Below are 26,114 nucleotides of genomic sequence, written 5' to 3' on the forward strand. Positions count from 1 at the left end.
CTTGCGATTCCAATCGGAAGACTTGAATAAACAAAGAGAGAGAAATAGGTAAGGGGGGGGGGGGGGGGGGTGGAGGGAGAGAAGAAAAGAGGGGGGGTGGAAAGGGAGAGGTAAAAAAGAGAAAGAGATACTGTTCGTAAGTGTGTAGGCAGGCAGTGCTGTAAAGTGGAAAGGGGAAGGCTGCAGAAAAGTGTGGGCTGGGTTAGACTGCTAGCTACTTAAAAGGAGCTGGCTGTGGCGGCTCAGCATTCGAGGAACAGACAGAGGCAGTAGGAGAAGAGAAGCAGGAGGGAGACTTGGATGAGAAAAATCCAGGGAAGGTGGTACTCTACTCTCCTCTCACTGCAACAAGTATATTTTTAGGCATCTTCTCCTCTTTGTTTTCTTGACCTTACTATCCTCTGGTTGGAGAGACTGCTCTAGGGCCAGAATGGCCAGAATGCTTTGGGCAGTGGTGGTTCTGCTACTGCCACTTTTGGGACTCTGTCAATTTGTCCTGCCACCCGAGTGGGTGCCAGGGAACTACCCTGCCACAGAGGTCGGGGCTGAAAGCTTTGTCAATGCCTACAATATCTCCGCCGAGCTTGTCACCTACCAAAACCAAGAGGCCAGCTGGACATACCAGACAAACATTACGGCCCACAACTCCAACAAAAAGGTAGGACTCCCCCCCCCCCCCCCCCCTTCCCCACTCTGCACACAGCACACAGAGGTGTTTGAATGAAAGGTTGACAGTTGTTGAATGAGTTAGTTGTTAGCCTCTTCAGTCCAATTGGAACCACAATGGACCAGATAGAGTTGTAGGTAACACTTTACTGTAGCCGTCCTTATGTATGCATTCATAAAGGCTTTGTGAATGTTGCATAGCTGTTATAAAGGCTTTATGAATGCATGAATAAGGAGGTGGGTACTGTAAAGTCTTCCTCAGTTATGTTTGCCAGGGATAGACTGGTTCCTTGTATGACAACAGCACCCATAGAGGGATGTTTGTTGGGTTGAGCCCCGCATGGCTTTACAACCAACCCTATTCATCCTCATCCAAAATGATATGCTCAGTTCCTCCCATTTCTGCCAACTCAGCTTGTATGTTTTGTGAAATCATCAAAAGAACCCACACACATGTGGTTTGAGCGTCTCCGAGTCTTGAATGAAGCCAGCGGGGTGTGGGGTGTGTGTGGAGAGGGTAGAATGGGGGTTGTTATTTTGTTAGATGCCTATAAATTCAAATGTCCGATTATTTTCCAAGCATTGTACTGGTATACGAGGAAAATGCAATTTCAGAGGTTAATGCATTTTACATTTTATAACATGGACTTCCTAGTATAAACAATGAAAGACACCGTAGTGCGGTTTAAATGGGACTTTTCAGAGTGGAGTAATGAGGCATTTGCATGCTAGTGCCGCCTGCTTCTCTTTTACTGCTCCTCCCGTCTCACCATATGCTAGCAGGAGTACATTTGCATAACCGAATGGGCTGAGGAAAAGTGTTAGCTAGAGACTGTGAAAAAATTGAAAAGTAGAGCAATCCAGGGAGTTGGAAGGATCAATGAAACTGCAGAGGTGTGAGGCAGTAATCTGTTGCTCTGAGAGAGAAACAAACACACACATACACACACGCACAAGCACGCATGCACACACACACACACACACACACACACACACACATGAACACACACACACGCACCAGGCATCGACAGTCTCCGCCAGTTATGGACGCTATTATTCCTCACACATCAAAGATTGGATCAAAGGGAATCAGGGGCTTTGGTGTTCAATAAGATCTGGCAGACAGAGGGTAGCCTGCCTGGTCTCTCTCCGAGTCTCCTCCCCACAGGCCCTGACACTGAATTAGCATGTCCCCTCATCTCACGAGAGAAAGGCCTATTGACTGGTGGGGATGTACTGTAAAGTTAACACCAACATCCCATTCAACTTGGCCTTGGCCTGGGATTCCCACGTCACTGAGTTAATCTTTGTCTCAGTCCTTGTCTCAGAAATGACCTTTGTCGTAGTGGATTACTGATATGCAGAATCTGAGGCGAAAATGTTCTGTTAAACTTTACTATGGTAAAGCATTTGAATAGGCTAGATGTATTCCCCCTGCACCTCTATGTGTACGCAGACACACACACACACACACACACACACACACACACACACACACACACACACACACACACACACACACACACACACACACACACACACACACACACCTATGATAACCTTGCAGTCTCAGAAGAAGTTATTTAATCTCAGTCCAAATGAGCCCAGGCCGAGCAGAGCAAAGGATCAAACAGCAGTCAGATCAGTCCGGAGGGTTAATATCAATTAGGCTCTAAAAATGTAAATGCTCAAAGGACACCGCTGGTTGTGGGCAACCATCAGTTACTTTGAAATGCGGACGGAATATCAACTATCCAAAAAGTACATGAAACGTGTGCACCCAGGGCTGTCAAAGCAGGTCCAAATCCATGGTGTGCTGCTTTCAAAGCGTCTTCTGTCACTTAACTTTCATAGAGCACAGTTGAATAAAGCATTCGTTCTCCTCAGAAAAACTGAAATAATATGAAGCGAAGATGCACAGTACTTTATTTAGCCAAACACTGAGAGTACCATTTGAAATTGACTGCGATTCCTAGTTTTTCAGAATTCCGACGTTGTAATTGGATGGGAACATTTGACTAACACGTTAAAGGAGATCTTTCCCTCCTAATTCCCCTTTTTACAAATTAACTTTCTCTTGATGAGAAGCTTAACAAGAGTGAACCTTGGGCCCTTTGTGTAATGACACTATACTATACAGTCAGGGCCTCTAAATTACAGTCAAGCTTTCATAAGTGAGTGAACACATTCAGCAGCCTTGAGAAAGAGGGAGAGGGGGGGGCAGTCAACAGCTTTTCACCTTATCTTTATTGTCCAATAGAAAAAGAGAGAAGAGTTCAATCTGATGATATAATTGAGTGTGTGTCAGCAAAACCGAGGTTAAGAGAGGGAGAGATTGGGAGAGAGGTCAGAGTTAATGCCTCAACACTGTGTCCAGTATTCCGTCCAGCCCACTGTTAATCAGTGGTGGCAGAGACACAGCAGATAAGCTGGACCTCAATGAAAACATCACGTAACAGAAGCTACTGGTCCTCTGTAGCTCAATTGGTAGAGCATGGCGCTTGTAACGCCAGGGTAGTGAGTTCGATCCCCGGGACCACCCATACGTAAAAATGTATGCACACATGACTGTAAGTTTCTTTGGATAAACGCGTCTGCTAAATGGCTTATTATTATTATTATTACTGTCTTGTCAGCCCTGACAGGATGTCTATGTCCTGGGCTGTGACAGACAGCCCCAGTGTCCTCAGTGTCCTGACAGTAACAAATAACATAACTACTGTACTGGCGGTCCTGTTGGAGCATCTTCAACCCCTAACACAGTGGAGGTAGACAGAGTGCACCAAAAATTCCCTGTAGGAAATCATAAAGCAAGAAAGGCAGCTGGGGAACTAGTAGGTTTTCAATGAGTGATGACTTTTTAATAGCGCGACAAAAACAACAGTACCCAAATGGGTTCAAATAACAATGTATGGAGAGTGCACAAAAGTACACAAAGGGACCGTTTACTAGGGCCAGTCCACCCAGTCTAGGAACAAACACCCAGGAAGAAAAGGAGTGGCTTTGTGTTTTCCCCAAACATGATACTACAGTTACAGAAACCCAAAACTACTGTACCTTGGGGCATATTGACACTAGGGCCACATTGTAGCACACATGGATGTGTGACTCTGTGTCATCTTGGGGTTATCATTCTTCCTCATTGGCTGTGTGTCATACAAATTGTGTCGCTGGTGAGGCGTTCACTCTACTGTAAAAACACTCTTAACTGATAACAAAACAACACTATCTAATCTGTTTGTAATAGTATTGGTAAAACACGTAAACTGTCAGAAGCAGTCACTAGGGTGACCTGAGGCGGTTTGGCTAGAGCCTCTCAACCCTTTGATGTATCTGTATTGCGCTTCAGTCAGTATCATAATGGTCAGGATAGCATGTTAGGTGTTATGTGTGTGATGCTCTGAGCGGCCTTGCCTTCCAGCATCCCTCATGTATCAGCATTGTCATACAGCACAGCACAATGTTGCATTGACTCTATTCTACTCTATGGTGGCCTTCCAGGATAATGTCAAGGACAGGTCTCACGTCTCATATTATGAGGTTTATGTACTGCCTACGTAGTAAGAGCAAGAGAACAATATAATGTCTGTGTCCTTGAACTGTGAGCGATGCTGTCCCTTTCCTAGTTCAGTAGTCGTCTCCACTCCTTAATAATATGCACAAGGCACTTTTTGATCCGGCGGCCAGGGTTCTCTAGCTTTGTACTCCCACTCAACCCCTGAGCTCTGACTGTTGCCACGAAGAGGGCCTTCTGGCCCACAGCTAACTGTCATGATCCCCATCAATATTCAATATGCTGTGGGCTTTTGCTTGTGATTAGTGCAATGCAATCAGTCTTACAACACTAGACCAGAAGTAGGGAATAAGACAAATACAGTAGGAAAATTATTGTGTGAGTGGCCATGATATAGAAATGGAGACTGTACAGTTAGTGGATTCCTTGTTTCTGGGAAGTAGTTTTGTAATGGCTATTCATAGTTTTCTGAACAAAATATACAGTATCATCAATTACCCAAATGATTGGATGTCAATGGTACCTGTGTGTTCTACTTCCACCTTGGACTGTGACTACTGGTGTTCAACCTTCCCAAGTTCTCTCACGTCACCACGCTCCTCCGCACACTCCACTGGCTTCCGGTTGAAGCTCGCATCTGCTACAAGACCATGGTGCTTGCCTACGGAGCTGTGAGGGGAACGGCACCTCCGTACCTTCAGGCTCTGATCAGTCCCTACACCCAAACGAGGGCATTGCGTTCATCCACCTCTGGCCTGCTGGCCCCCCCTACCTCTGCGGAAGCACAGTTCCCGCTCAGCCCAGTCAAAACTGTTCGCTGCTCTGGCACCCCAATGGTGGAACAAGCTCCCTCACGACGCCAGGACAGCGGAGTCACTCACCACCTTCCGGAGACACTTGAAACCCCACCTCTTTAAGGAATACCTGGGATAGGATAAAGTAATCCTTCTACCCCCCCCCCCCCCCCCCCCCTTACCCCCCCCCCCCCCCCCCAAAAAAAATACAATAAAAAACATATTGTAAAGTGGTTATCCCACTGGCTATAAGGTGAATGCACCAATTTGTAAGTCGCTCTGGATAAGAGCGTCTGCTAAATGACGTAAATGTAAATGTAAATGTGCTCAAGATACAGGATGCTGTGATGTGAGGGCCGTTGGGCAGCTACACTATAGTAACCCCATCACCTGTCTGTGGTTACAGGTAGAATCTGATGGGTTAAAGCAGGCCTTCACAGAAGCCTGGGGGAAGAAAGCCAAAGAAACCTTCTCTGATATTCTGGTGGCCACCTTTAACGTTACTCTGCAGAGGCGTATCAAGAAGATCAACATCCTGGGAGCGGCTAACTTACCTGCAGGAGAAAGAAACGAGGTCAGTCTCATTTTGTCTACATCTTATCAGAGGAGCGTTATCACAAGCTTTGAGTCAGACTCAGAATTAGATGCTGTGCATCAATGTGATCCTGAAATGTCAACATGTCTGTAGTAGATGTTATAAGACATAATATGTTTAGTTCTGTTGTAGGACGGCATCAGCAAGGTCTGAATGGAGTCACAGAGTAATTTTGTCTTTTCACAATCTCCTTATTTCCCCAGTACAACGTCATACTAAGCAAGATGTCTGAAATATACTCTACTGCCAAAGTGTGTCCAAAGCCAGATGAATGCTGGTCTCTTGAGCCAGGTAATTACAGTTACAATTACAATATTATGCTTATTGTAAAAAAATAAGGGAACAATAAGGGAACTTAACAAGGAATAACAAAGGAAAGGGGTATACCTTTCCAAGAAATACAAAAAACAAAATAATTGTATCAAGTTAGGAAAAGGATGAGGGCAATTACTTTGAAGAGGTCTCTGGAGGAAGTGGTTCAATTTAAGCTCTTTAGGAACATTAAAATGGCCTACTAATGGTAACCAGACTACAGTGCAGAGCACGCTGACTTCATCAGTCATTCCCAATTACGTAAGTGTTGGATTAAAACCTGGCCTGTGATTTGTGAGCTGTGCCCGCCCAAAAACTAATGTGAACTATCATGATTGCCAAAACACATTAGAGATGTGTGAGAAGTTTATGTGAAGGCATTCCACGCAAAATTCAGTAATACGCTCAAACAATCACTTTTGCACTTACTGGAAGTCATTTCCCAATGTTATGCAGTGTAATGGATGGAAATCAAACCTCAACAAAAACAAAATGCGCTTACAGGCCTGCTACACTGTGTACACTGTGTACAATCAGCTGTGTACGGTCCTGCCCCCCCCCCCGGTGCATGTTTTGGTTTTTGCCTTAGCACTACACAGCTGATTCAAATAACCAACTCATCATCAAGCTTTGATTATTTGAATCAGCTGTGTAGTGCTAGGGCAAAAACCAAAGCGTGCACCCAGGGGGGACCCCAGGACTGTGTTTGCGAAACCCTGCCCTAGTGTCATACATACTGTGTGTTACAGTACAAAATCAGATGTATATAATGCAAATTCAGTCTACATTTCAATCTAGATCATGGAAATGGTTTCTGTTAATGTGTTTACACTCCAAAATCCAGAGTCCACTTCCCACAGATGATTCCTAATTTTACAATCTACTAAAGTAAACATTGGGTGGTTCAGGGACACTCGAAAGTATCTGACCGGTGTTGCCCATCACAAAACAACGCCAGCCGTTGGATCACCAAACTCACTTTGTTCAGTAGCCTTCAACTTCCCTATTTTCTCACCTTCACTTCCTATACCCAGCCTGTAAAATATATATGTTGTTTTTAGGTCACTATCTGCCTCCGTCGCATCATCATAACTCAAGACTAATCTCTTAGCAAATGTATCTGATATGCACCTCTCCCACTGAGAGGAGAGCATGAAGTCATCTACACTTCTAGGCCTCATTGTTTAAGAAAAGTTAAAACTACCATTGTTCTCTTTCTGTTGGCGCCGTTTGGAAATCCAGAAGTCCCCTGTGTAGGGCATTTCTGTATTCTGTAACTGAGGGTCTCTTTGACTTTGCCTCCACAGAGCTGACAGAGATCATGGCCAACTCACGGAGCTACAAGAGACTGCTGTATGCTTGGGAGGGTTGGCACAATGCATCGGGTGTGCCACTCAAGGCAGAGTATCCAAAGTTTGTGGAGCTTAGCAACAAGGCCTATAAAGCTGATGGTAAGAATATCACGTTGACCTTACATATGGTAAAAGCCCACAACTGTGTGTCACTATTTCTAGCATATTTCAGAGGCATTGTAAGTGAGGTCCATAGTTGTAGTGAGAGAGACAGAGGAGAGGTGGACAAGAGGTGAAATGTCATTGTTGATAAACATATGGTTGTGTCCTCTTTAGGTTTTGAAGACACAGGAGCATACTGGCGTTCGTGGTACGAGTCACAGACTTTCGAGAATGACCTGGAGGCTATTTACAAACAGGTGCAGCCGCTCTACCAGAATCTTCACGCCTTTGTACGCCGCAAGCTCTACAACCACTACGGCCCAAAATACATCAATCTTAAAGGACCAATCCCTGCTCACCTGCTAGGTGAGTTTACCTTTAAATGTCTGTTTTAACTTATAGCCAATGCGAAATGTTCAGTCACTGATTTATCAGCCATTTTGTCAACTATATCTCACTCCATCAAAGCTTAGCATTAGCTAGGGCCCTGAGTTTTTCCTGACCACTTGGCCCTGACCTGGGCCCTACTTATAGACGTTACTATCAGACACATAATGTAGGTTAGAACAGGCCCCGCAGTTTCCTGGTCAAGTCACGTAGTCAGGAAACCCCAAATGCTAGCTATAGCCCATTGCTCACAGAGTTTGTGAATAAGGAGGCTCAGCCAGTAGATTTATTAAGACTCTGGCTAATGCTAAGTGCCTGTGCTTAATTTATTCAGGAAACATGTGGGCGCAAACCTGGAACAACATCTATGGCATGATGATCCCCTTCCCCAGCAAACCCAATGTGGACGTGACAGATGAAATGATGGCCCAAGTAAGCTGGTGAAATTGGAGAATTAGTTATTAGCTCAGTTTGGGTTGGAAATATTTTAAAGTTAAGAAATGGCAATATATCGAAAATTATATCTAAAACTCTCTCTGTGTTTGTTAAAAAACTACAAACAAAAAAAAAACTACAACTTTTCTCTAGACTAGTTGAAATCATTTGTACCAAGTCAAAGTTAGTCCATTGAACGTCTGTTAACATTAGCTTGGCCATACAGTGCATTCAGAAAGTGTTCAGACCGTTTCACTTTTTCCTAAATGAAAATAGGCTTTTAGAAAGTTTGGCAAATTTATTATAAATAAAAAACAGAAGTACTTTATTTCCATAAGTATTCAGACCCTTTCCTATGGGACTCGATATTGAGCTCAGGTGCATCCTGTTTCCATTGATCATCCTTAAGATGTTTCTACAACTTGATTGGAGTCCACCTGCGGTAAATTCAATTGATTGGACATGATTTGGAAAGGTACACACCTGTCTATATAAGGTCCCACAGTTGACAGTGCATGTCAGAGCAAAAACCAAGCCATGAGGTTGAAGGAATTGTCCGTAGAGCTCAGAGACAGGATTGTGTCGAGGCACAGATTTGGGGAAAGGTACCAAAAAATGTCTGCAGCATTGAAGGTCCCCAAGAACACAGTGGCCTCTATCATTCTTAAAAGGAATACGTTTGGAACCACCAAGACTCTTCCTAGAGCTGGCCGCCCGGGCCAAACTGAGCAATTGGGGGAGAAGGGCCTTGGTCAGGAAGATGACCAAGAACCCGATGGTCACTCTGACAGAGCTCCAGAGTTCCTCGGTGGAGATGGGAGAACCTTACAGAAGGACAACCATCTCTGCAGCACTCCATCAATCAGGCCTTTATGGTAGAGTGGCCAGATGGAAGCCACTCCTCAGTAAAAGGCACATAACAGCCCACTTGGAGTTTGCCAAAAGGCACCTAAAGGACTCTCAGACCATGAGAAACAAGATTCTCTGGTCTGATGAAAGCAACACTTAGGCCTGAATGCCAAGCGTCACGTCTGGAGGAAACCTGACACCGTCCTTATGTTGAAGCATGGTGGTGGCAGCATCATGCTGTGGGGATGTTTTTCAGTGGCAGGGACTGGGAGACTAGTCAGGATCGAGGGAAAGATGAACGGAGCAAAGTACAGAGAGATCCTTGATGAAAACCTGCTCCAGAGTGCTCAGGACCTTAGTCTGGGGTGATGAAACAGGACTACGACCCTAAGCACACAGCCAAGACAACGCAGGAGTGGCTTCGGGACAAGTCTCTTAATGTCCTTGAGTGGCCCAGCTAGAGCCCGGACTTGAACCCGATCGAACATCTCTGGAGAGACCTGAAAATAGCTATGCAGCGACGCTCCCCATCCAACCTCACAGAGCTTGAGAGGATCTGCAGAGAATATTGGGAGAAACTCCCCAAATATAGGTGTGCCAAACTTGTAGCGTAATACCCAAGAAGACTCAAGGCTGTAATCGCTGCCAAAGGCGCATCAACAAAGTACTGAGTAAAGGGTCTGAATAATTATGTAAATTTCATATTTCCATTTTTATTCTTTATAAATTTGCAAAAATTTCTAAAAACCTATTTTTGCTTTGTCATTATGAGGTATTGTGTGTAGATTGATGAGGGGAAAAAACAATTTAATCAAATTTAGAATAAGGCTGTAACGTAACAAAATGTGGAAAAAGTGAAGGGGTCAGAATACTTTCCGAATGTACTGTATATACCTGAAATGCAATGATTTTCCTCCTCCTAGAACTGGAATGCTACTCAGATGTTCCGGGTGGCTGAGGAGTTCTTCACGTCCTTGGGCCTCATCAAAATGCCCCAAGAGTTCTGGGACAAGTCTATGTTGGAGAAGCCAGAAAATCGGGAGGTGGTGTGCCACGCATCTGCCTGGGACTTCTACAATAGAAAGGACTTCAGGTGAGCAAGTGGAAATGGGGTTATGGAAATTAACTCTGGAGTGGAGAGAAGAGAGGCTTCAATTACCCCATGCTATGAAGTTGAAATGTCTTCATATGTGATGTTTCTTCACATTCAGGATCAAACAGTGCACTACAGTCAACATGCAGCAGCTTTTCACAGTGCACCACGAGATGGGCCATGTTGAATACTACCTGCAGTACAAGGAACTGCCTTATAGCTTCCGCCGCGGTGCTAACCCAGGTTTCCATGAGGCCATTGGTGACGTCATGTCCCTCTCTGTGTCCACACCTAAGCATCTGGCCAGCATCGGCCTATTGCCTAATGCAATCAATGACCACGGTACGCAAAAATATATCTTTGGCACCCTGTTATAAAACAATTACATTTTTGGTGGTTAGTAAGTAAGTAGGTACAGTGTTGCCAAGTAAGTAAGTAACTTACTAAGTAACTAAATCAAGTAAGAAAGTAAATGAGTACGTAAGTAACTAAGTTAGTAAGTAGTTATTTAGTTAGTTACCTATTTACTTGCTTGCTTACTTAGCAAGTTACTTAGTTTCTTAGTTATTGTGGTGGTTATTCTTTTTGTGTTATTTAATTTGCTTGTTCATTGTAGAGAGTGACATCAACTACCTGCTGAAGATGGCTCTGGAGAAGATGGCCTTCCTTCCCTTTGGCTATCTCATTGACCAGTGGAGGTGGAGTGTGTTTAGTGGGCGCACCACCCCAGAGCGCTACAACGCAGACTGGTGGCACCTCAGGTGAGTGGCAAGAAAAGATTTAACATGATGAAAGTTTGTGGAGGGAAATTGTTTATATCCAAGATAATAGTGCATTTTATATAATGGGAGATATACTTTTTTTACATTGTAATTTTGTCTTCCCTTGTTCACTTTCAAGGACAAAATACCAGGGTATCTGTCCTCCCACCAAACGCACAGAGGAGCACATGGATGCTGGAGCAAAATACCACATTCCAGGAAACACCCCATACATCAGGTAGGATTCTCTTTCAAACCATCTCACTCACTTTTTTTCCTCATATCCACAAACAGGCATATTATTATCGGCCCTTATTCTGTACATACACTTCAGGAATAAAGATATATATAAATATTACCAATACGCATAAATTAATACAAAATTGATCCTCAAACGCCATCAATCCTCAAACATCTCAGCAAACCGGGAACATTCCCAGAACATTGGCTAAGATGCACATTAAGTTTTAGTTAGGGTTTTATCTAACATTAGGATGATAGCCTCCCAAAAACATTGAAATAATGTTTTTGATAACAACATTTTTTTAAACAAAATAAATGTAATGTTTTAAATGAAATATCCTTGGAATGTTCTCCTAACATTCACTAAAATTTGAACTTTTAAAGAACAGGTGAATGTTTTTTGCACCCCAAAATAAATATTGTATAATCATCGGGACAGTTCATCTTTTGTGATGTCCCCACAATGTTTCCACCAGACTATTCCCACAATCTAATGAAACATTTCGGGAACCTTTAAAGAACAGACAAAATGTGTTCTTGCAACATCAGGCGAATGTTTTATGCAAACATAGTATAATCATCAACACGGCTGACGAATGTTCTGTGAACTTTCACAGAATCAATTTTGGTTTGCTGGGATGATTGATTAAAGATGTTGTTTGGTCTCCTGCAGATACTTTGTGAGCTTCATTCTGCAGTTCCAGTTCCACAAGAAGCTGTGTCAGGCAGCCAATCAGAGTGGACCCCTGCACACATGTGACATCTACCAGTCCAAGGAGGCGGGAAAGATTTTAGAGTACGTGTTCTGTTATTGCCTCTCTTAGAACATTCATTACAGCCATATAAACTATGGTGTTACCTGATCAACTTAAGAGATGAGACACAAAATATATTGAATCTCAAATGACCCTAAGAAATAAGTTGATATTTTTTCAGATCTTAGACAGTAATTTAAACTGTGTGGTAGTTTCCCCTTACCTGAATCAATCATAAAACATTGTCCCTAGACTTGCTAAACCATGCAAAGCTACATTAGTAAATTAGGCTTAACACATTTCCCTATGTGGCCTCTGTTGACTTTGACAGAACAGTCCTTAAATCCGGAGAATCCAAGCCTTGGACACAGGTGCTCCAGGAAGCCATCGGAACAAACAAGATGGACGCCAGCGCCCTGATGGAATACTTTAGTCCCATCATCACATGGCTAGAGGAACAGAATGCAGCGACGAATGAGACCATGGGCTGGCCCGACTTTAACTGGGTTCCACCCATACCAGAGGGCTACCCCGAGGATATTGGTAAGCCAGTAAACGGGTTTAACCAAAGGAGGAGGAGGATTTTTCAATAAAATAAACATGGAGAATTCCAAGAGTCAACCTTTAAATTTGGTGGAGGATCATCTTTCAATGTGATTTATATGGTTATTGATGATATAACTGATGACAAGTACACTATAATTAGCTTTTCAACATTTTGCATTGAAAGAAGTCCGCCCCTCCTACTTTTGGCAGATGGATAAAAAAAATTCCCCACTTGATTGATTGACTGATTCATTTTATTTGTCAGTAAAAACAAAAACATATATATACAGTATGTATATACACACAGTAAAATATCAAATTCAGTTTATAAGATTGTAGGACAAATTAAGGAAAATCTGGTCACCTGTCCTAATCTATAACCTTTTGTTATGTTTGGAGAAAAAAAATGTTTAGCTATTTATTTATACTATTTTATTTATTTGTGTAATAATTTTGTTTCTTATTTTTTATTACATTTTCCTTTTCTGACTAAGAACTGTGTTACAATCTATCTATACCATCTATCTATAATTATAATATGAACACTTCATTGTTGGTGATGAATCTATTTTTGTTTCCACTTAAATTTGGATGAGATTGTAGGCAGTGCAATTATTATTGTGATTGTTGTAATCTTTATTACCAATGAAGTTGATAATGATAATCATTTTAGTTATTGGTGGTGGGTATTTTTTCCATTGTTTGGACATTACATTTAGAACTCTCATTGTTACAATGTACATTGAAACGTCATGCTGAAAATCAATAAAAAGATTCTTCAAACAAATTCACTTCTCTCTTAAATCATGCATGGATGTCACTGGAAGATTCAAGCTAAACTCGCAGATTTTAAGTTAAAATCAAGCCACTGTCACATAGCCATGCAGCTTAAGCTATGAGAGCTATTCTGCCTTACCTGTACCTTTCTCTCTCTACCCAGACAAGATTGCAGATGAGGTGCAGGCGAAGAAGTTCCTGGAAGTGTACAACAGCACTGCGGAGGTGGTCTGGAATGCCTACACTGAAGCATCGTGGGCCTACAACACTGACATCAATGAGGAGAACAAGCAGAATATGGTAAGAGTTGGGTCTGGTGTCTGAATAGTAGGTTTTTGGTGTATCTGTACTTTACTGTACTATTTATCTTTTTGTCAACTTTTACTTTTACTTCACTACATTCCTAAAGAAAATAATGTACTTTTTACTCCATACATTTTCCCTGACACCCAAAAGTACTCTTAACATTTTGAATGCTTAGCAGGACAAGAAAATGGTCCAATTCATATGCTTATCAAGAGAACATCCCTGATCATCCCTACTGCCCCTGATCTGGCGGACTCACTAAACACAAATGCTTCATTTGTAAATTATGTTTGAGTGATGGAGTGTGACCCTGGGTATCCCTAAATAAATTAAAAACAAGAATAGCGCCATATGGTTTTCTTAATATAAGGAATTTAAAATGATTTATACTTTTACTTTTGATACTTAAGTATGTTTTAGCAATTACATTTACTTTTGATACTTAAGTATATTTAAAACCAAATACTTTTAGACTTTTACTCAAGTAGTATTTTACTGGGTGACTATTAAGGTATGTTTACTTTTACTCAAGTATGACAATTGGGTACTTTTTCCACCACTGCTCACTCATACTGTACACATAGGCAATAGGCATTCACACAACTAACCCACAACTCAAAAACTACTCTCAGTATTCATGAACCAGGGTTTGGAGGAGCTACAGGATGAGCAGGCTTTTGTTCCAGCCCAGCACTAACACACGTGATTCTACTGCACATCCTGTAGCTTTTCTGGCCCATTTCTTGCACTTGGACAAATCAATGGACAGTTGTGACGAGTGAGTGTATTCTGTCTCCAGCTGCAAAAGAACTTGGACATGTCTGTCCACACGCTGACCTACGGAAAGGAGGCGCGCAAGTATGACACCACAGACTTTCAGGATGGTTCTGTGAAGCGTATCCTGAAGAAACTCAGTGACATCGAAAGAGCAGGACTTTCCAACGAGGAACTGAAAGAGGTAAGAATGGGTTGAGTGCTTTTATTGACCCAATACCTTCAAAATGATCCCCTGTTCACCCACAAAATCAAGGGCAAAATCACACAGTACGTTGACCTCAATTGTTAATTAAATTATTCTACAGCTATTTAACAGGTAGGACTATAAAAAATCTTAATGTCGCATGTTGTTGGTCATTGCTTTTTTCTTAGTACAACAACCTGCTGGCCAACATGGAGACCAAGTACAGTGTGGCTAAGGTGTGCAGAGCCAATGGGACCTGCCATCCACTAGACCCAGGTAAGATTCCACAATACACTTGCCCAATCACATGCTTGGTTCAGGGCCCTAAAACACTTACCTAATTAAAAGGTCCATCTATTGTCCATTTTACTAACTGGTTTGTATTATTAGTCCATGTGATATTTGTTTTACATACAAGATATATATATACAAAAATATTATCAAGAGAAGATTTGACAAAAGAGGCGACAACTAACTCATAAGGAATTCCACTTTCCCAGGGGAGTACTACAGCAAAACCAGACAAATATGAAACTTCAAAGAGGTTTGTCTCAGAAATGGAGTCTTGATCTTGCAGTCTTGGTCTGGGTCTCAATACACTGGGTCTTGGTCCTGGTCTTGGCACCCAATATCTGGGTCGGGTCTTGTTCTCAGACAAGACATTCGTTTTTTAAAAGATACACACACTTTTTTAAATGGTTGGTCTGGGTCTTGTTTTTTCACATTTCTTGGTCTTGATCTCGTCATGGTCTTTCTACACTTGTTCTGGGTCTCAAGCGGTTGGATTTTTGTCTGGGTCTCCAGGGGTCTGATCTTGATTTGGGTCTCGAGAGTTCTGGTCTTGACTCCTTCTCTGGTTTGTGTCTTGCATCAGACCTCCAGCAGATCATGGCTGAGTCCAGAGACTACAATGAGCTGTTGTTTGCCTGGCAGGGCTGGAGAAACGCCTCTGGCAGAGAACTGCGACAGGACTTCAAGAGATATGTTCAACTGGCCAACAAAGCTGCCACTCTTAATGGTAAGGTCTTCAAAATAACAGACCCAAAGATATTTCTACAGAGGTTGGCAGTTGGAAGGTTTTCTAATTGGTTCAGGCAGGGTTCGAGTACTAACGTGAAAAAAATAAGCAGCAGGGGGCAGCCTTGTCGGCCTCCGCAATCTACTTATGTTCTATTCTGGCACTGAATTCTTCCTCACTCTAATGCTGTCTGTCCATAGGACACTCTGACAATGGGGCGTTCTGGCGCTCCCTGTACGAGACCCCCACATTCGAAGAGGACCTGGAGCGTCTGTGGAAGGAGTTGGAGCCCCTCTATCTCAACGTGCATGCCTACGTGCGCAGGTCTCTCTACAAAAAGTATGGGGGCAAACACATCAACGTCAGAGGGCCCATCCCTGCCCATCTTCTTGGTGAGACGCAGAGTCAGACTCCAGCATGGATTCCAGCACTTAGGCCAAAACTATTTTTATGTATGACCATTGCACATTGATATTCTGCTGTTGTTTTGTGGATGTTCCTAAGGGAATCATCTGGATTCCATTTGCTTTTAGCATGACATTGATTGTGACAGGTCCACCAGGCTATGGATTGCGCTGGCTCTGAATCTAAATCCCACTGTTTTTAGCTCTGTCAGGGGTGCAAGGCTGGAAGATAGCTAATCCCTTTAACATTTGTTTAGTTATGGATAAAACAGCACAGCCATGTTTCTCTTGTCCTATCAGGTAACATGTGGGCGCAGACCTGGTCTGGCATCATGGACTTGGCCATTCCCTACCCCGATGCCACACAAGTAGATGCCACACCAGCCATGATAGCCAAGGTAACACATTTGCCTACTACCAGTTTTTCTGTTTAACGGTTGGATATTATTGAGTTTCCATGTGACCTGACAAGGAAAACCTTATTGGGTTTTCCCAACTTTCCCCACAGGGCTGGAATGCCACCAGGATGTTCCAAGAGTCAGACAACTTCTTCACTTCTCTGGGGCTGCTGCCCATGCCTCCAGAGTTCTGGGCCAAGTCCATGCTGGAGAAACCCAAGGATGGACGCAACGTGGTGTGCCATGCCTCCGCCTGGGACTTCTACAACCGCAGAGACTTCAGGTACTTTGGAGGGATGTAGAGTCTGTAGCTTTCTTAGTACATTACAATGCCAGAAACTTTGTCAAGAGCTTTGGAACTCTTGTTGTTGTATTCCAACCCTTTCCACTTTCAAGATGTGTTTGTGTTCCCCATGAAAACGTGTTTGTGTTATCCATGAAAAACAAAGACGACTGCCCTTTTTGGCCATTAAAATTATGAATTGATATGCTTAATTTCCAGGATCAAACAGTGCACCGTGATAACCATGGATGACCTCATCACCGTGCACCATGAGATGGGTCATGTGCAGTACTTCCTGCAGTACAAGGACCAGCCCATCTCCTTCCGTGAAGGCGCCAATCCAGGTTTCCACGAGGCCATCGGTGATGTGCTGGCCCTGTCCGTCGCCACTCCCAAGCATCTAAAGGAGATCGGTTTACTGGATGTCGTGGAGGACAACGCAGGTGAGCTCTTACTAATGAATAGTTTTGACTCTGCCCTGCTTTTTTCACTGTCATAAATATGAGAAAAATTAAGAAAAAGCATTTTTTGCAAGATACATTTTCAATTCATTACCAAGACCTTCTTCCAACCGAAAAAATGGGTTATGTGATGACAGCATAGCTGCAGACAGAGCATCAATAAAATATAATATTTTAAAGCAATCTGTGTGGCGAACATAAATTAACTAGCTATATGCTGTGATTGCACTGTGAATGTGCTATGCCACTCTAAACGTGAATGTGTCTGTTCATTTCCATAGAGAGTACGATCAATTACCTCATGAGCATCGCCCTGGACAAAATTGCCTTCCTGCCCTTTGGCTACCTGATGGACCAGTGGAGGTGGAAAGTGTTTGACGGACGCATCTCTGAGGAAGAGTACAACAAGGAATGGTGGAACATGAGGTAAATACTATTACTTTTAGTGAATAACCTCCCTCCTCCATTTTCTCATCTATCTAAAAGAAAGACGGAATCCTTTCTTTGTACTGTGTCTGTCCCTTCCAGAATGAAGTACCAGGGCTTGTGTCCACCTGTGGCCCGCACTGAGCAGGACTTTGACCCAGGTGCAAAGTTCCACATCCCGGCTAATGTGCCCTATGTCAGGTACGGTATCTGCCATGGTGTCTGCCACATTTATTACTGTTCAACTAGGGTAGATATCTTAGGGTAGGTAAAGGAAAAGGAGATGAAATCAGTGGTACAATGTACATGCTGAAATCAATAGTGGGCCAAACATTCAACGTAAAGCTACATAACTTCAATTTGATCACTTCTCTTTCTTGCTCATAAAACACAAGTAGGCCTACATTGCATGAAATTACATTCATACTGTATCTACCCATATGGAAGACGTTCATTCATATAAAAAGGTTGTTTTGTATGTGAGATGCAGTGGGAACTTCATGTGACTGTGTGTCTTCCAATCAGGTACTTTGTGAGCTTCATCATCCAGTTCCAGTTCCATCAGGCTCTGTGTACGGCTGCCGGGCATGTAGGCCCTCTCCACGAATGTGATATCTACCGCTCCAAAGAGGCAGGGAAACTTCTAGGGTCAGTACTGTACACCCACAAACAAGTAGCATTCTATCACCGTGACAGCACTGTCAATATTTTAATGTGATAGATAATGTTGTTTGCATGTAAAGTTGTTTGGAAGTTGTCGTTCAGGTATGTAGAATTGTTGTCTGAAACTATAGTAAAATAGACAGCCTTTCTGATCGACCCTTGGACTGTTTTATCCATTCCTTGTGTTTTGCAGTGACGTGATGAAAGTGGGTTTCAGTAAACCCTGGCCTGAAGCAATGGCCATGATCACTGGAAAGCCCATCATGTCTGCCAAGCCACTGGTAGAGTACTTCAAACCTCTCACTGACTGGCTGGAGGCAGAGAACAACAAGAACGGCGAGGTCAGAGGCTGGCCTGAATACGACTGGAAACCACCAAGTAAGTCTGATACCGGCTATAAACGCTATCTTCAACTACAATTCAACTTCATTCATTGAGGGCAATTGCACTTAATTACAAAATTACGAGTCAGGATTCAGACACCCGCATAACTGATGTTTTGGCCTGTCTGAGGTGGAACTGCGTTGGAGCTGTCAAATCGGTGAGCCGATGCTCTTGTGATCATTTGCACAAAGCCACACCCGTCCCACTCGTATTAGAAGTACAGAACGAGAAAGTGTAGTCTATATAAATATAATGAAGCTCAAATTGAAACTAATTTAACGAAATAATTAGGATTTCTATCAGCCTAATCGAGGTGTAGATTATGCTTGTGGATTTGACAGCTCTAATACAGTTCCACCTCGGAAACAGCCAAACAACCGCTATCAATCAATCAAATGTATTTACATCAGCAGATGTCACAAAGTGCTTATACAGAAACCCAGCCTAAAAGATGTAGAAGAACGGTGGCTCTGATAAAATTCCCTAGAAAGGCAGGAACCTAGGAAGAAACCTAGAGAGGACCAGGCTCTGAGGGGTGGCCAGTCCTCTTCTGGCTGTGCCGGTGGCAATTATAAGAGTACATGGCCGTTAAGGCTAGATCGTTCTTCAAGATGTTTAAACGTTCATAGATGACTAGCAGGGTCAAATAATAATTAGAGTGGTTATAGAGGGATCAACAGGTCAGCACCTCAGGAGTAAATGTCAGTTTGCTTTTCATAGAGAGAGAGAGAGAGAGAGAGAGAGAGAGAGCGAGAGAGAGAGGTCCAGGATAAGGTAGCAGCTCCGGTAAACAGGTCAGGATTCCATAGCCGCAGGCAGAACAGCAGAAACTGGATCAGCAGCACGACCAGATGGACTGGGGACGGGGACAGCCAGGAGTCGTCAGGCCAGGTATTCCTGAAGCATGGTCCTAGGGCTCAGGTCCTCCGGGAGGGGAGAGAGAGAAATGGGAGAATTAGAGGGAGCATACTTAAGATCACACAGGACACCAGATAGGAGAAATACACCAGACTGACCCTAGCCCCCTGGCACAAAGACTATTGCAGCATAGATACAGGGGGGGTCGGGGGACACCGTGGTCCCGTCTGACACCCCCAGACAGGGCCAACCAGGCAGGATATAACCCCAACCACAATTTGCCAAAGCACAGCCCCCACACCACCAGAGGGATATCAACAGACCACCATCTTACTACCCTGAGACAAGGCGGAGTATAGCCCACGAAGATCTCCCCCACCCCACGAGCCCAAGGGGGCGCAAGACCGGACAGGAAGATAACGTCAGTGACTCAACCCATTCAAGTCGAGTATAGCGAAAAAAGCCTGGCAAGACGTGATGCACTCCTCCTAGGGACGGCATGGGAGAGCACTAGCAAGCCAGTGATTTAGCCTCCGTAATAGGGTCAGAAACAGAGAATCCCAGTGGAGAGAAGGCAGCCGGCCAGGCAGAGACAGCAAGAGGGGTTTGTCACATCACTGCCTTGCCGTTCACCTTTGCACGCCTGGGACGGACTACATTCAATCATATGACCTACTGAAGAGATGAGTCTTCAGTAAAGACTTAAAAGTTGAGACCGAGTCTGCGTCTCTCATATTGATCGGCAGACAATTTAATAAAAATGTAGCTCTATAAGAGAAAGCCCTGCCTCCAGCAGTAGTGTACGTGTAGGTATGTACGGCAGGACCAAATCGGAGAGATAAATAGAAGCAAGTCCATGTAATGCTTTGTAGGTTAGCAGTAAAACTTTGAAAAATAAGCCCTAGCCTTAACAGGAAGCTAGTGTACTCCAGGCTAGCACTGGAGTAATATGATTGAATTTTGGGGTTCTAGTCAAGATTCTAACAGCTGTATTTAGCACTAGCTGAAGTTTTATTTAGTGCCTTATCCGGGTAGCCGGAGAGTAGAGCATTGCAGTAGGCTAATCTTGAAGTGACAAAAGCATGGATGAGCTTTTCTGCATCATTTTTAGACAAAAAGTTTCAGATTTTTGCAATGTTACAAAGATGAAAAAAAGCTGCTCTTGAAATATTTTTGATATGTTTGTCTCTTTGTTTCTTTGGACCTAGAACTAGGTCTGTGTCTGTTTTGTCAGAGTTTAAAAGTATATATATTTTGCTGCCATCCTCTTCCTTATGTCTGAAACTCAGGCTTCCAGGGTAGGCAATTTTGGGGCTTCACCATGTTTCATCGAAATGTATAGCTGTGTGTCGTCTGCATAGCATTGAAAGTTGACATTGTGTTTCCGAATGACATCACCAAGAGGTAGCACATATAGTGAAAACAATAGTGGTCCTAAAACGGAACCTTGTGGAACACCGAAACTTACCATTGATTTGTGAGAGGACAAACCATCCGCTGGACTCTGGAGCAGTGAAAATGCGTTCTCTGGAGTGATGAATCACGCTTCACCATCTGGCAGTCCGACAGACTAATCTTGGTTTGGTGGATCCCAGGAGAATGCTACCTGCCCGAATGCATAGTGCAAAGTTTGGTAAAGGAGGAATATTGGTCTGTGGCTGTTTTTCATGGTTCGGGCTAGGCCCCCACTGAAGAGAAATCTTAACACTACAGCATACAATGTCATTCTAGACGATTCTGTGCTTCCAACTTTGTGGCAACAGTTTGGGGAAGGCCCTTTCCTGTTTCAGCAAGACAATGCCCCCGTGCACAAAGCGAGGTCCATACATAAATGGTTTGTCGAGATCGGTGTGGAAGAATTTCACTGGCCTGCACAAAGCCCTGACCTCAACCACCGCTGACTGCGAGCCAGGCCTAATCGCCCTAATCAGTGCCCTACCTCACTAATGCTCTTGTGGCTGAATGGAAGCAAGTCCCCGCAGCAATGTTCCAACGTCTAGTGGAAAGCCTTCCCAGGAGAGTGGAGGCTGTTATAGCAGCAAGAGGGGACCAACTCCATATTAATGCCCATGAATTTGGAATGAGATGTTCGATAAGTAGGTGTCCACATACTTCTGGTCATGTAGTGTATCTTTCCGACAGATAAGATCTAAACCAGGCAAGAACTTGTCCGCGTAGACCAATTTGGGTTTCCAATCTAAAATAATGTGTTGATCGTTAGTGTAAAAAGCGACACTAAGGTCTAGGAGCACAAGAACAGACTCAGAGCCTTGGTCTGACACCATTAAGATGTAATTTTCCACCTTCACGAGTGCAGTTTCAGTTCTATGATGGGGTCTAAAACCAGACTGGAGCGTTTCATAGGCATTATTTGTCTTGAGGAAGGCAGTGAGTTGGGAGATTCGATATAGGCTGATCGTTTTTAACATTTCCCGGGTCAAGGTTTTGCTTTTTCAGGAGAGGAATTATTACTGCCACTTTTAGTGAGTTTGGTACACATCTGGAGGATAGGGAGCCGTTTATTATGTTCAACATAGGACGGCCAAGCACAGGAAGTAGCTCTTTCAGTAGCGCAGTTCAAATAGGGTCCAGTAGGACAACTGAGTTTTGGAGAAAAACGCATATTGAAAGAGGAGGCTGTAATTTGTTTTCTAATGATCCTGATCTTTTCGTTGAAGAAGTTCATGAATTCATCACTGCTGAAGTGAAGGCCATCCTCACTTGGGGAATGCTGCTTTTTTAGTTAGCTTTGCGACAGTATGAAAAATGAATGTTGATTGCTTTATTCTCCTCAATCAGGTTGGAAAAGTAGGCTGCTCGAGCAGCGGTGATGGCTTTTCAATATTGCACGGGTACTGTCTTTCCAAGCTATTCGGAAGACTTCCAATTTGGTGGAGTGCTATTTACGTTCACATTTTCTGGAAGCTTGTTTGAGGGCTCTGGAATTTTCTGTATACCAGGGAGCTAGTTTCTTGTGATAACTGTTTTTTGTTTTTAGCGGTGCGACTGCATCTAGGGTATTACGCAAAGTTCCGTTTACGTCATCGGTTAGGTGGTTAACTGATTTCTGTATTCCTAAGTCCTTGGGTAGGTGGAGGGAGTCTGGAATGACATCTAGGAATGCTATGTGGGTGTCGGATAGTGCAGATCTTTTAGAATCTAGCTCCCGAGTGGCGCAGTGGTCTAAGGCACTGCATCTCAGTGCTTGAGGCGTGACTACAGACCCCCTGGTTCGATTCCAGGCTGTATCACAACCGGCTGTGATTGGGAGTCCCATAGGGCGGCGCACAATTGGCCTGGGTTTGGCCGGTGTAAGAATTTGTTCTTAACTGACTTGCCTAGTTAAATAAAGGTAAATAAAGAAAGCTCAATATTGCCATTACAGATGTAGGATCTTAATTAGAGCCTTTTTGCTTCAGAAGGAAAATAATCCTGCAGCAACAGGAAATGTGAATTGGATTATAATTAATATTCATTTTTTGTAGGGGTTGATAAATTTTTTGTTGGGGCAAATCAAGTCTGACATTTTAAAGTGGAAATTACAAACTTTAGAAGCCTTTTTAAACCTCGAATACACTACAAGTCTACAAAAGAGTGATCAAATTAAGATCCTATATCTGTATGATAAGACGGAAATACACATTTCCTCAAATGAATGTTTTTTTTCCAACACATTTGAGCCACCAAAATTCCAATGTAAACTTGAAACCAATGCCTCTGCAGAGAGACAACTGTTGTCAGCGCTTAAGCGTTGATTTGAGTGGTTTTTTAGGCTCCTAGCAATGAAATCAATCCCTCCAATCTTTCATGTACTGATGAGTTCCTGCTGAAAGGAGGAGTTCGAGATTAGATAGAGATGGGAGACAGGACTCCATTGAGAGAAATCCTATAGGTGGAGAGAACAATGGAGAGCAATAGACTGGGATGTGGAAAATACTGAGGAAGAGAACATGATAGAGGGGAAAATGGAATGGGGTTAGAAAAGAGAAGGAGCACAGAAGTGAGAGACCAACAGTATGTTCTCAGACCCACTGACTGTACAACGCTTAAATGGAGGAAAGGATAAGAAAAATATACTCTTTCCTTTCTAATGATGCATTAAATAAGTTGTTCTGAGTTTTGACACTAGCAATCTTGAAAAGTAATGTAGGATCAGAGTGAGTATTTTCTAGCAAAGGCTATTGATGGGTGTGTGATGCCACAACTTGATTTGCATCACTCACCTCTGTGTGTGTTCCCAGGTGACGGCTCAGAAACGTCCCCTCCAGCCCCAACCCCAGGCCCAGACGAGGGTAAAGTGGACTTCCTAGGGATGAGTCTGGACGGTGCTGGAGCTGCAGCAGGCCAGTGGGTCCTACTAGTCCTGGGTCTGGTGCTCCTAGTGGCCACCATCCTCCTCGGCTACATGTACAAAAAATCAAAACGGAGAAATCTGTCCTCATCTGAGCTGGAGCTGAAGTGAGTCCGCACTTACGAGCCGTATAGGAAGATCCCCTTCACATGGCAACAGCAGTGTCATCATGAGTGTTTGTTTGTACCGTGCATCCTGATTGGTTCATTTATTATTTTGGTATGCTTCTCCCCTAAATTTGATGTCTTGTATATTTATTGTATAAATTTGTTACAGTTTTGTAATTTATTTGTAATATTTTAAATGCTGAGCCTGGGGAACAGATGTTTCAACTAATTGCTTTTAAAGTCTTTAATTGTGTATACATTGTTTTTGGAATATTTGATTTGATCAGTGAATACTTTGCCTTTCTAGAATAAATTCATTGGTCAATGAGGTTCTGTGTGGCAAGATACGATGGATAAAAACAATTAATAACATATTAATGTAGTCAATCATGCAGGTAATAACAAGTAATATATTAAATCAAATAAGGGGTTATTTATTTTTATAGTACATCGAAACAGCACGATATAAAATGTCCACCATACAGAGAGGAGTTTGTGCACTATACATCCCCCTTCCTCCCCAGCCACTGTGTGAGTCAATGGAACCTCTGTAGCAACGACCACAGATGACTGGATTAAGAATCTCTTACCAGAATACCTCTGGTGTCTCAGGTGACGCCTACTGGAGTGGTTACACAACGTTCTGGATGCATACCAAATGGCACCCTATTCCCTATTCATTGCACTACTTTTGACCAGGGCTCATAGGGTTCTGGGCCCGGTTTCCCAAAAGCATTTTAAGATCAAGTTCATCGTTAGAACCTTCGTAGGTGCATCGTTAAATCTCCAAGCTGTTTCCCAAAACCATCTTTAGTAAAGTTGCACTTGAAAACGCTCATTATTTACCGACTGCCTCAGACCACTTGTAGAACTGCTAAGTCTTAGATTCAATCAGATCAAGCGTTAACCGGCAATAGCCGAAACCCGCATAGCTGATGTTTTGGAGGTGTTGGAGGTGTAACTGCTTTGGAACCTTGATCATTGTCACGAAGCCACACCAGGCCCACTTGCGTTAGAAGTTCAGAACGAGAAAGTGCAGGCTATATTTACATTTACATTTACATCATTTAGCAGACGCTCTTATCCAGAGCGACAAATTGGTGCATTCTACTTATGATAGCCAGTGAGACAACCACTTTTTTTTTTTATGGGGGGTGGGGGAAGAAGGATTACTTTATACTAGTCCAGGTAATCCTTAAAGAGGTAGGGTTTCAAGTGTCGCTGGAAGGTGGACAGTGACTCCGCTGTCCTGGCATCGTGGGGGAGCTTGTTCCACCATTGGGGTGCCAGAGCAGCGAATAGCTTTGACTGGGCTGAGCGGGAACTGTGCTTCCGTAGAGGTAGGGGGGCTAGCAGGCCAGAGGTGGATGAACGTAGTGCCCTCGTTTGGGTGTAGGGTCTGATCAGAGCCTGAAGGTAAGGAGGTGCCGTTCCCCTCACAGCTCCGTAGGCAAGCACCATGGTCTTGTAGTAGATGCGAGCCTCAACTGGAAGCCAGTGAAGTGTGCGGAGGAGCAGGGTGACATGAGAGAACTTGGGAAGGTTGAACACCAGACGGGCTGCAGCGTTCTGGATAAGTTGTAGGGGTTTAATGGCACAGGCAGGGAGCCCAGCCAACAGCGAGTTGCAGTAATCCAGACGGGAGATGACAAGTGCCTGGATTAGGACCTGTGCCGCTTTCTGTGTAAGGTAGGGTCGTACTCTGCGAATGTTGTATAGCATGAACCTGCAGGATCGGGTCACCGCTTTGATGTTAGCGGAGAACGACAGGGTGTTGTCCAGGGTCACGCCAAGGTTCTTTGCACTCTGGGAGGAGGACACAATGGAGTGGATATACAGTACCAGTCAAAGGTTTGGACACACCTACTCATTCCAAGGTTTTTCTTTATTTTTACTATTTTCTACATTGTCGAATAATAGTGAAGACATCAAAACTATGAAATAACACATATGGAATCATGTAGTAACCAAAAAAGTGTTATACAAATCAAAATATATTTTATATTTGAGATTCTTCGAAGTAGCCACCCTTTGCCTTGAAGACAGCTTTGCACACTCTTTGTATTCTCTCAATAATGACGCTCAAATTGAAAATCATTAAACAAAATAATTAGGATTTCTATCAGCCTAATCGAGGTGTAGATTACATCTTACATTCCAGTGTTCGAACTTGTAAACAAGGCATGGGATTTCTCTTAATGACACTCTGTGCAGCCAATTACCATGTCCTATTTAGGTATAATGCCCGGAGCCGCTTGTGGATTTGACAGCTCTAACACAGTTCCACCTCGACACTACAAAAACAACCGCTAT

The 26,114-nt window shown here is 43.4% G+C and overlaps 1 protein-coding gene across 1 annotated transcript; it reads left to right on the forward strand.

Annotated features, from left to right (window-relative positions):
- Nucleotides 1–430: 430 nt before the first annotated feature.
- Nucleotides 431–24,132, forward strand: LOC311101118 (angiotensin-converting enzyme-like; the record flags this gene model as incomplete). The annotated part of the gene is made up of 25 exons (XM_084142180.1): nt 431–658; nt 5,381–5,548; nt 5,773–5,860; nt 7,189–7,332; nt 7,510–7,701; nt 8,057–8,154; nt 9,930–10,099; nt 10,218–10,441; nt 10,716–10,860; nt 11,000–11,098; nt 11,777–11,899; nt 12,190–12,401; nt 13,345–13,481; nt 14,287–14,445; nt 14,637–14,724; nt 15,323–15,466; nt 15,667–15,858; nt 16,171–16,268; nt 16,379–16,551; nt 16,771–16,994; nt 17,294–17,438; nt 17,541–17,639; nt 17,964–18,086; nt 18,295–18,479; nt 23,585–24,132. The coding sequence occupies 25 exons, from the start codon at nt 431–433 to the stop codon at nt 23,803–23,805; spliced, it is 3,879 nt and encodes a 1,292-aa protein (XP_083998306.1). The 3' UTR covers nt 23,806–24,132.
- Between the last annotated feature and the right edge of the window lie 1,982 nt (nt 24,133–26,114).

This window comes from Coregonus lavaretus (assembly GCF_964263955.1).
Source record: "Coregonus lavaretus genome assembly, chromosome: 25".
Lineage (NCBI taxonomy): Eukaryota > Metazoa > Chordata > Actinopteri > Salmoniformes > Salmonidae > Coregonus > Coregonus lavaretus.